General features: G+C 36.8%; 1 protein-coding gene across 1 annotated transcript; it reads right to left on the bottom strand.

Annotated features, from left to right (window-relative positions):
• Window positions 1-7: 7 nt before the first annotated feature.
• LOC107585782 (protein sel-1 homolog 1-like) lies at window positions 8-11,460 on the bottom strand. The gene is made up of 18 exons (XM_016272933.1): window positions 11,329-11,460; window positions 11,246-11,247; window positions 10,979-11,141; window positions 10,692-10,745; window positions 10,541-10,600; window positions 10,128-10,209; window positions 9,615-9,769; window positions 9,406-9,462; window positions 9,237-9,305; window positions 9,042-9,119; window positions 8,892-8,954; window positions 8,726-8,813; window positions 6,981-7,129; window positions 6,734-6,899; window positions 3,201-3,275; window positions 2,538-2,710; window positions 1,689-1,817; window positions 8-1,593 (listed from the first exon to the last, which is right to left on the bottom strand). Exons 1-18 carry the CDS (start codon window positions 11,458-11,460, stop codon window positions 1,387-1,389), a joined length of 1,902 nt encoding a protein of 633 aa, XP_016128419.1. The 3' UTR covers window positions 8-1,386.
• Window positions 11,461-11,743: the final 283 nt, after the last annotated feature.

Consider the following 11,743-nt stretch of genomic DNA (forward strand, 5'->3'; position numbering starts at 1 on the left):
AAAAAAACAAACTAATGCTCAGGTGAATCTTCACAAGAAAAACAGTTCTTTACATCCTATTCACATACATATGCTTACATTACAGATTTTTATTTTTTTTACACACCAAAAGTTGTGGTATTGCTATGTTACCTGAAACGACAGACACCATTGCCAAATAATCAATAGATATTCTAGACATGTTCACAACTGAAATATTTTTCCTCTGAAAAAGAACCTAAAACTGAGATTTAGCACACAAACAGCCACATCCCAAAACAAATGGATCAATTTCAGGAATTCACAGAGCTACAGATCTTAAACGCGTATCATCAAAAACATTTCTGAGAGCATTCAATGTATTTATCTTAAAATAAAAAGTCAAAAAGGTGTCTTGTAATACAAAAAAAAAAACGAACATTATAGCCATACAGCAACCCATTCATCAATTCAAATATTTTTCATGTATGCAGAAGTATTTAAATCCCATTTTGAAAACTTTTGGAAAGGTTGAATGACTAATGATGAATGAGGTTTGAGGTAACTAGAGCTTCAAATATCTGAAACATACTGGACACCAGCCATAATTGCACTAAATTAGTATCATAAACACCCTACAGAGACACTTTTGTAACAATTAAAGTAAATCAAAGGCAGTAGTAATCTAAATGATTCAACATTTGGCAAGGTGAGCGTTTATGGCAATAAAAAGCCTTATGAAAAACTGCTAACCTTAGATTACTTACCGTGTAGTTTATTCATATGTAACTGTGCACATTTGAATCGAGACAGTGAAATGTACATCAATGTGCTGCTGAAAACTACTTTTGTCCAAATACTGACGTTATAAATCATTTCTGGACTACTGGAAAAAAAAATCTGCTAGCAAGCCACTTAAATGAAAGCATGCTGAGAGTATGAACTTTTTACATATTGAACTCAGAGCACAGTCCACCTTAAACTCTGCGTTCCAAAGAGGCATGAATTTGTACTAAACTTAATACAAAAAAAACAAATCTGAATGGGTTGCACCTAATAGGTTCGATCCTTAGCTTTTAGCACAGTGACAAGCAAAAGCAGAAACAACTAATGGAGTTCATTCAACAATGTTGTATTTTTCCCCCCACATAGTGAGTGTTGATTTGCACAAATGTTATTTCACCTGGCAAAACCCTGAGGAGCACATTTAAGATATTGTAGAAGTTCATCTAGTTTTTCCCCAAGCCACAGTTAAAAGACAAAGGAGGGGCTGGACAGGGCAACAAGAGTCCTGAAAGCTCTTTTGGGGTTAACAAGATTAAAGACCACAGCAGGTGCAGGTGTCAGTGGCTGTCCCAAGTTGGGCCTCAATTCGTTCTCCAGTAATCCTTGTCCCATTTGGTCACCTCCACTCTGATACCTGCTCTCTCATTGTTCCTCAGGCTCTCCGGCTGGCTGCTCAGGCTGGGCTGGAGGTCTAGGGGGTGCTGGAGGGGCTCTGGGTACGGCTTGGTGCTGTCTCTGCCGATATGCGACTACTGTGCCCAAGAGCAGAGCAATGACAGTCATGAGGTAGAGATCCCACTCAGGACCCAGTAACTGGTCAAGATCCACCTGAGATAGAAGCTCATTCAGCTTAAGTAAAAAAAAAAAGATTAATGTTATTGGTTAGTCCTTGACTTGAGGCAAATCAGATTTCAGGTGGATTCTCACTGAAAGATTTGACCTACATTAAGATCTTGCAGGTACTGTTGTGCATAAATAAGGCCCAGCTTGCACAGGGCCAGGAACACAGGAACTTGGGCATCAGGACTGGCTTCTGCAGCCATGTCATAGAAACGTTTAGCCAGATGAATGTCCTGTGAAGGAGCAATACAAAAAATTAGCGCACTGTATTCACTACAGATTCAATATGGTCAGTAAAGAAAGTTTTTAGAAAGAAATTAATACTTTTATTCAGCAAGAATGCATTAAATTGATAAAAGTGACAGGGAAGACATTTATGATGTTACAAAAGTTTTCTGATTCAAGTAAATGCTGTTCTTTTGAACTTTCTTTTTACAAAGAATCCTAAAAAAATTTATCACAGTTTCTACAAAAATGCTAAAAAAGTTGAAAGGTTTCAACATAGATAATACGTTTCTTGAGGACCAAATCAGCATATTGGAAAAATGAATGATTTCTGAAGGATCATGTGGCACTGAATACTTGAGACTTTGCAATCACAGGAATAAATTATACTTTTTAAATATATTAGAAAAAGTTTTTTTTTTTTTAAGATTTATTTTTGGCGTTTTGCCTTTTATTTAAATTGGACAGTGTAATGACAGGAAGCGACGTGGGAGAGATAGGGGCGGGAAAGGTCCACGAGCCGTGATTCGAATTCAAGACGCAATGGCGCTGTAATGTTTTTTTTATAGTAATAATAGGTCACAATTTTACTGTTATTAATCAAATAAATTAAAATAAATGCAGCCTTGGGGTGCATAAAATGTGTTTCAAAAACATCTCACAGACCCCAATCTTTTGAACGGTAATGTACATGCTTGCTTATATGTAAATATGCACAGATATTTCACCTGTTTAATTCCAAGGCCCTTCTCATGCATATAGCCTAGGTTGAACATGGCCTGTGCACTGTGCTGTTGCTCAGAGGCCAGACGATAGTGAATGACTGCAGTCTCATAGTCCACATCAGTGCCATAGCCGTAGAAATGATAGTCACCCAGCTTGATTCTGGCCACTGTGTAACCTGATAGCAAAACAAAATATAAAACAGATACTGATACAGAGGTCCTCGGTGTTCAACAGCTTGATAGAGCCTCAAACAATATTTAATAACATGTTATAAAAAAAATATATGTTTTTATTTTGCAACAGTGATTGTCTGACTTTACATTATCCTGCTTATTACATACGTAGCTGTGTACCAAGTAAGTAAATAAATGGTCATGATATAGTGAAATTGCGTATTTTATCAATATGTAATACATTTTCTTTAAAGAGTAATATGAAAGTAATATGAATATGACAAAGATTGGTTGCCAGAGACAACAGTAAAATAGCAGCAATGATACTGAAATGTGAGGCAGCAGGATGCTGCGAATGACCAATCAGAATCAAGTATTTGAGCGAGTCATGTAGCAAGCAGTTATATTTGTCTCACTATAATGGTTGTAAGGTCATCAAAGCACTTTGGCATTTGCTAGAGTGACTGTGTGGGTTGAAGAGAACAGTCTAACCTTGAGCAGCTGCTCTGGTCCAGTGGAGCAAAGCCCGTGGGTAAGATTCATTCTCATTGAAAATCTGTGATCCCTCTGAAAGACACATACGCAGAGTCAGATTTATTATTACAATGTGAAATGGCTTAATTTAGCTGGGTTTTAATTTACCAAGGGACAATAAACATGAAGGGAACATCTTTATACGTAGTCTCTCAGGCTTTCTGTGCAGAATGCTCTACCTTCACAAAGATTCTGTGACCTTCTTTAAATGTTCCCACATATTTAGACATGAATTTCCATAACTTTTTTCCCAGTCATTTAAGATGACTAATAATTACGCTTTAAAGAGGTCATGAACTGAGAAATCAAAATTCCCTTGATCTTTTGACATATAAGAAAATCACTGGACTATAAAAACATCATGTAAGTTTCAGAACTCAAAACTTTCTTGTTAGTGTAAAAACAGCTTATATTGAAGGCAGTCTGCCAAAAACGACAGCTTGTGGAATGTGCCACTTGATGATGTAATAATGTGGCTAAACACCCCCTCTGCAGAAAGAAGATCAACACCTGCTTCTAAGTCGCTGCCTGTTTGGCCCCGCCTACCGATTCACACACGTAGTGTAAAAAGCGAGAGAGCTGAACGCAGGTCTATGCAGAAGTCAAACAATAAAGATGGCTCTGAAGGCAACAAGACGCTGTGCAGTGCCAAGTTGTGGAAAAACACAGCCTGCGTCCCAATGTGCATACTATCCATCCTAAATTCTGTGATATTAGTACTTTTCAATACTATTTACGGCATATAGGGTGGACAGTATGCACATTGGGACGCAAGGACAGTCTTTGCATTGCCTTCCTTCTGATCCCAACATTAGGAAAGAGTAAATTAACTTTATTTTTAATATCCAGATCGCATCAGTAAGAACTTGGTCCTTTGTTCACTTAATTTGACTACGGATTCATTTACAAACAAGGCACAATTCGACACAGGATTTCCAGAAAGACTGAAACTAAAAGACAACGTTGTACCGACTATATTGGATCCGACAGTAATGTCGCACCACACAAGTGTGAGTAACTGTTTTTTATTACGTGGTCACTATTGCTTTGTCTGTAATTACAGATCGTTTGATATGTACTGAGTATTTATGCTTTTTTATTTGCTGTCAAACATACACAACTAATAGCCAATCATAGCAGTGGATGTTTACTTCAGAGCAGATATGTTCACAAGTCTTTAACTTGGAGTCCGAGTCAAGTCTGAAGTCTTTAACCTGGAGTCTGAGTCAAGTCTCGAGTCTTTGGTCACGAGTCCGAGTCGAGTCTCAAGTCATTTAATGGCTTGCTATAAAAAAAAATCTCATTCAGAATCCTCATGTATTGAAATCTTCCTATTTACGAAGCTGTTTTATAGGCTATAGACAAAATATATATTCTTTGATTTGCTTTTTAAAAAAAAAAAAAAAAAAAGAGGTGTAAGATGTAAGTTTATTGTACATCCAGCCTGTTATTTATAGGCTGTGTTTTAATCCATTACCATGTTCAAAACAGTTTTTCTGTAATGAAATTCTATAATAAGAGTCCGATCTACCATGACACACAAGGAAATGTGAGACACAGATATTACAAAACCATACAAATAAAGTATTTCTGTATTATATAAGGGGTATTCAATTAAATTTCCCAGGTGTGGCCTCCATTTTCTTCCAAGCAGAGTTCCGAAAAAATTAAAAAATAAATGTTTTTTACATGTATTGCATTTTTACATTTAGATACATGTTTCTGTTCAGGGTTTTCCACCTGAAATCTATACTATTTTAATATGTTCGCCTACTTAAAAGCATTATCTAAAAACAATGTAGCAACAATAAATCAAAACGCTCTCATCTTGAGCAGAAAAGAACGATATCTAGCAATTTCAAAGTTTAAGTTCTATCCAAGCCATCTAACAAAAATTTTCCCAATTATAATACATGATATACATGATTCTTTTGAAATGTTCTTAGCCTACAGATTAATAATGCTAAATGTAGATCACAAACGTCTTGTCACATCTGGTTTGAACAGTCAGAGTCATGGGTTATAGATAGATAAATAGATAGTATGAAAAAAACTATATTTGCAGCATTGTTGTTTTCTGCTGTGTTTTGTTGTTTCTGTTGTTGTTAAAATAACCGCGTCATCTGCAGCTCTTGAGTTTGAATGAAGAATAAAGCGCGTTTGGCTTTTGATAAAAAATACTAGAGGATATAGCGCTGAAAGATATTTACCATAAACGACCCTGAGCGCTTGTTATGTGATCCGCTCCACTGTTTTGACGCGCTGCTCACTTAAAATGGTGCTGCTGTTACGCTCGCGGTCCGGATGGATGCCGGGGTGCGGATGCGGTCTGCCTTCTGAATATCAGTTATAAGTATTATAACTGATAAAAGACTTGAGTTTCTTTTAAAATATTCACGAGTCGACTTTTCCTCGAGTCGAGTCAAGTCTTGAGTCATTTCAGGTCGAGTCTGAAGTCTATAAAAATGCGACTCGAGTCCAAGTCACTAACTCGAGTGGCCATCTCGGAGTCTACAATCAGCCACTGACTCCTATTCAAACAGAGCGTTCTGATGAGGGCATTAAAAACAGGAGAGAAAACAGCATATTACTTCTGAATTATGTAATTTGATGTAAAAATCTTGAGAACATTATAAGGGGACCTCAGAGAACAGTACAAAATAATATAAAAAGGCAGCTCATGACCCCTTTAAAAAAAGAAATCATAATACACAGATTTCCATGGCAGTTATTCATTAGCATATCAGTGACAAAACATTTAATTGTAATAATTTCTTAAAAGTAACATATTGATTAACTAGCAAAAGCATTTGAATATTTTAGAGCATAACATGAAATAATAATTATATTCCCTTTAGATATGCATACTCTCCATAAAATATAAAAGTCATACAGCCATGACTTTTCCAGGCCTAAAAATAACAATTGTAAAAATTTCCATGACTTAATGACTATGGGTGGGAAATCTGTTCTTTATTTCAAATTTCAGATTATTGTCAGGGCAGAATGGGATGGTAAAGTATACATAAACTGTTTTTTGTTGTTATTCATATTTTTTTAAAATAAAGATATGATTTAAAAACAAAATTTAGATTAAATGGCAGAACATGAAATAATAATTATATTCCCTTTAGATATGCATACTCTCCATAAAATATAAAAGTCATACATCCATGACTTTTCCAGGCCTAAAAATAACAATTGTAAAAATTTCCATGACTTAATGACTATGGGTGGGAAATCTGTTCTTTATTTCAAATTTCAGATTATTGTCAGGGCAGAATGGGATGGTAAAGTATACATAAACAGTTTTTTGTTGTTATTCATATTTTTTTAAAATAAAGATATGATTTAAAAACAAAATTTAGATTAAATGGCAGATGCTGACCAACTATTCTCAGACCAACTTTTGACCTAATACCAAAATTAATTTGCATGTAGGTGTTGGGGGTTTAGCACCCTCTGGTGGTAGTGGCAAATCACTGACTCACTTTGATCAAGGATGAAGGCTACATTGCTCTGGGCGACCTCGTAGCCCTGTTCGGCCAGCAGTAGATACTGTACTAGAGCAGAGTCCATGTCGCCGTCCTTAAAGCTTCCGTATGCTGCCATGAGTCTCTCAGACCAGCGGCCGCGCTCACACACGTTCTTGAAGAGCTGGTCTCACACATACATTCATGGTAAACTATCAGAGAAGTTTTTTGAAACATGGCCATGCATGATGAAATAGCGTCTCACCTCCACTGCAGTGTGGCAGGAGCGCATGACCCCAGTCCCCGTGGCATGCATCTGAGCTAGATTGTAGAAGGCTAGGATATGACCCGCTTGAGATGCCAGGTTAAAGAATTTAAGAGCCTGCTTATAATCACGTTTCACCCCGATTCCATCTAAAATATGAAGAAAGTGAAAGTCATAAATGCACTTTTTATACTCTCAACACCCACTAGCTGAAATGAGTAACACACTTCTGAGTCCTCAATGTTTGTCAAGATCATGCCAAAGCAGAATGCAGGTGGGAGTTTGTCATGGCAACAATCACCTAGGCAACCAAACCAAAAGGAGTTAGCTGTGATTTAAGATAAAAATAAGATAAATCGCTATTGAAGTGGTGGAAGAGTGAGCTAGACAGGCAGGTAGAAAAAGGGAAAAGGAAAAACAGAAATATATACTGAAGCAATATTAGAGCAGAGCAAATTGTGAAAAATTCACTAAAATTTTCATGGTTTTTCCATATTTGTTTTGGTGGGAGTTTGTCATGGCAACAATCACCTAGGCAACCAAACCAAAAGGAGTTAGCTGTGATTTAAGATAAAAAATAAGATAAATCGCTATTGAAGTGGTGGAAGAGTGAGCTAGACAGGCAGGTAGAAAAAGGGAAAAGGAAAAACAGAAATATATACTGAAGCATTATTAGAGCAGAGCAAATTGTGAAAAATTCACTAAAATTTTCATGGTTTTTCCATTTGTTTAAAATTTTATTTTACAAATGTCTATTAAATAAATACATAAAATATCAGTATCAGTTGTTATTATTATTATTATTATATTTAGAAATTAGTAATGTCTGGTAAAATTATTTGAATGTCTGAAATTATTTTAAAATTATTTTTATAATAATAATAATAATAATTCCCTGTTCTATATTCTAAGGCAGAGGTCCCCAACCACCGGGTCGCAACCCGCTACCGGGTCGCAAGAACGTTCTGGGAAAAATGTGTATAGATATGACACTCTGTTATTTATTTATGCTAATGATTGATATAATTATTCAGTATTTTTCTTTGTATGCGATTTATGTGGAGTAGCAATTTGACAATTTCATGTTAAATAAGTAAATGAAAGATTGCTCTGATCGGTCACATATTAGGAGTTAAACGGATCGCAGTTGATCCGTAATACGTACGGATGAGACCCTACCGTTCGACATGGGAAAAATAAAATGTGTATAGATATGACACTATTTATTTATGCTAATGATTGATATAATTATTCAGTATTTTTCTTTGTATGCGATTTATATGGAGTAGCAATTTGACAATTTCATGTTAAATAAGTAAATGAAAGATTGCTCTGATCGGTCACATATTAGGAGTTAAACGGATCGCAGTTGATCCGTAATACGTACGGATGAGACCCTACCGTTCGACACGCACGTGATTCGCAGATTAATTTGCCAATTTACACGTACAAGCAATTTTAAACCACAAGAAGAAGAAACGAAAGAGAGCTAAATTCGTTACTCATGTGCTGTTCTCACACACAATCAAAGTGCGTACAAGAGACTAGTTTCAGACAGCGCGGAAATACTGAGTTGTGTATACATACACATAAAATTAGCCTGTTAAAAACCCTTCACGGCATTGTCATTCTCTGTGCTTTTTCCTTTTGCAGTAACAGCAGGAAAAGTAAAGAAGCAGAAGTGAAGAGAAAAAAAATGAAAGCAAATTATTCACATGCAATTTCTCTGTCTGACACACACTTACTGTAGTACATGGATCCCAGCTGCAACTGTCCGTCCACCCAGCCTTGCTCTGCAGCCTTCTGAAAATACTTCAGTGCCAGGTCATAGTTCTGCAGGATCGAGAAGAAACGATGACTCAAAAGATCTTTGAATGATTGCATAAAGTTCATCTCATCTAGGAAGCTCACCACAGGAACACCCCTTCCATACAGGTAAGCCATACCGAGGCCACTCTGGCCAACCGGATTTCCCTAAAAAGATGCCAACAAAAATGACAGATTAGAGAACATTTGAAAATGAACAGTTTCTGAATCTTGAAAGGGGAAAATAATTCTCACCAAATCTGCAGCCTTTTTGAAATAATGCAGGGCTGTGTCATTGTTCTGAGGCACATACTCACTGCCTTCAGAGTACATCTGAAACAACAGAATGAGAGTTAGAGAAAGAAAAATGGACACAGAGGTTGAACAACAGCGAGATCATTCAGCTACAGTCCAGGAAAACTCAAAATAAGGGACTAATTAAGTCTATACCTTTCCAAGGAAGGCCATTGCATGTGTGTTCCCTGCATTTGCTGCTTGGTTAAAGTACTCATATGCTCGCTAAAAATAATGACAAATAGAAAGTAACTATAAAATCATTATTTCAAATTATTCGAAGAAATGTACATAAAATATCAGAGCCCCCCCCCAAAAAAACTACCTGATGATTCTGTTCCACACCTCGTCCTCCATGTAAGTTTAACTGGCCCAGGCCCACCTAGACAAGAAAATTTAAGTGTGATAGTAACAGTCAAAAATACAAGTACATAAGGCCATTAATTGCTGCAGTGATACAGTCTATGTTCAACTTCAAATAATGCCACAGGGTGAAATTCTTCTTACAGACAAATCAGAATGGTTTTATTTTACCTGTGCCTGCACATCTCCTTTCTCAGCCAAGAACTGGTAGTACTGGATTAAATCCTCCTCTAGCATTCCACTGCTAGAACCAGGATTTTCCACTTCATCTAAGAGCCGGATCCGCTGTACTGCACTGCCCCCTGTCAGGGATACATCGCTGGCCACTAATAAAAAAAACAAACGTCTTTGTTACAAAAGTAGTTACTTTGATATTACAAGACTTAATCATCACTGAGGTTAGATATGGACAAAGTGAGAACAACTGAGCAGTACCAGTGATTATTCATGAGCAGTATGAGTGTAATTCAAATGAAAAATTAATTCCTACAGAGATTTTATAGTTTTATGGTCACACTGCACTGCTCACATGTAGCATTTAAGTCACTAAACATTTCCTTAGACAGACTGGGAAAAAAGGTGAGTGGCGACCAAGGATCCAGATAACATCTTTTAAAAGATGCTGTGCTGAAATTCGATATGTTTAGACATATGAGGACTGCATATAAATGTGACAAGATTTACCATGATTGGCCACTAGTCTGTAGTGAGTGAGAGCAGATTCACAGCTCTGAGGAACCCCAACACCTCCCCAATATCTGTAGCCCTGAAAAAAATTGATGGCATTTAGCAGATGGCACAGCCAGGAAATGCAGGCTAAACACAAGCCTACAACCACACCAATGCATTAAGAAAGTAGTCATGGATAAATTATGGTGCCACATGATCTGAGGTTTCAACTTTGCTGCATGTAACTGAGCCAGCGTGTCGGTCAGAACTTCAATAGATCCAAAGGTTTGTTTAGACACTCAACTTGATATATGCAAAGTCAAATAAAGACTTGACGCATACGATAAGCAAGTCATCAAGTCTAATTTCCTCGGTGGAACAGGATCCTCCCTGGTTTAAAATACAGGACAGAGAATCATTCTTCTTACCAGAATCATATGTGCTAATAGGTTTCCACCCAAAGCTCCAAAGGTGTAGTACACCAATGCCTGCAATTAGATGAAAAACAGCATTTTCATTAAACATTCACATTTAAAATAAGCAGGCTGTGCTTTCTAGATAAATGTCATTAGGGAATACCTTTGCTTGACTTGAGTTCACCCCTAATCCTGCAGCATATAGGAAACCAAGTGCCTGTGTGAACACAAATTGAAAATTGGTTTCTCAAATGTACAAAAAAAAAAAGAAGAAAAGAAAGTAATTATATAAAATGGAATAAACTTTTCCTGATGCAATTGTACAGCAGTGATACAACCCCACACACAGCTGCTATTCTTAAGAAACAGCTTGAAATGAGTCACAGGACAAAAAAAGCATCAGTATTAACATAGAAAGATGACATTTCGTTAATAAACAGTTGCTATTACAGTCTGGGCTTTAGGGGAGCCCTCCAGTGCCAGCTTCTCAAAGATCTCCTTCGCCCGAGGAATGCTCTGGGGTAAGTAGTCTCCAAACAGCATAGCATATGCCACCTTCTCCATGGCCTTGGCATGACCCATCTCTGCAACTTTTAGGAGTCTGTCATACAACCTGTAATGCAGAAAAAGAAAGTAATTATATAAAATGGAATAAACTTTTCCTGATGCAATTGTACAGCAGTGATACCCCACACACAGCTGCTATTCTTAAGAAACAGCTTGAAATGAGTCACAGGACAAAAAAAGCATCAGTATTAACATAGAAAGATGACATTTTGTTAATAAACAGTTGCTATTACAGTCTGGGCTTTAGGGGAGCCCTCCAGTGCCAGCTTCTCAAAGATCTCCTTCGCCCGAGGAATGCTCTGGGGTAAGTAGTCTCCAAACAGCATAGCATATGCCACCTTCTCCATGGCCTTGGCATGACCCATCTCTGCAACTTTTAGGAGTCTGTCATACAACCTGTAATGCAGAAATATAAATCTGAATAAACACTACTGTTTAATATTTTGTGGTTGGCAAGTCTCTTATGTTCACCAAGGAAGCATGTATTTGATTAAAATACTTTAAAACAGTAATATTGTAAAATATTGTTAAAACTTAAAATTAATATTTTCTATTTTTATGAATTTAAAAAAATAATTTTTACTCGATGACAAAGCTGAATACATTTTCAGCAGCCATTACTCCTGTGTAACACTTAAGAAACCATTC

This window comes from Sinocyclocheilus grahami, unplaced genomic scaffold (genome assembly GCF_001515645.1).
Source record: "Sinocyclocheilus grahami isolate Dianchi unplaced genomic scaffold, SAMN03320097.WGS_v1.1 scaffold5.1, whole genome shotgun sequence".
NCBI lineage: Eukaryota > Metazoa > Chordata > Actinopteri > Cypriniformes > Cyprinidae > Sinocyclocheilus > Sinocyclocheilus grahami.

Bases quoted from the DNA above. Each gene is read 5' to 3' on its own strand.
- LOC107585782 (XM_016272933.1), bottom strand. From the start codon at position 11,460: ATGGGTCATGCCAAGGCCATGGAGAAGGTGGCATATGCTATGCTGTTT. The intron at 10,210-10,540 runs GTAAGAAGAATG...AATTTTTTTCAG, and splicing joins TATTAGCACATATGATTCTG to GGCTACAGATATTGGGGAGG. The intron at 8,955-9,041 runs GTGAGAATTATT...GCATCTTTTTAG, and splicing joins TCAAAAAGGCTGCAGATTTG to GGAAATCCGGTTGGCCAGAG.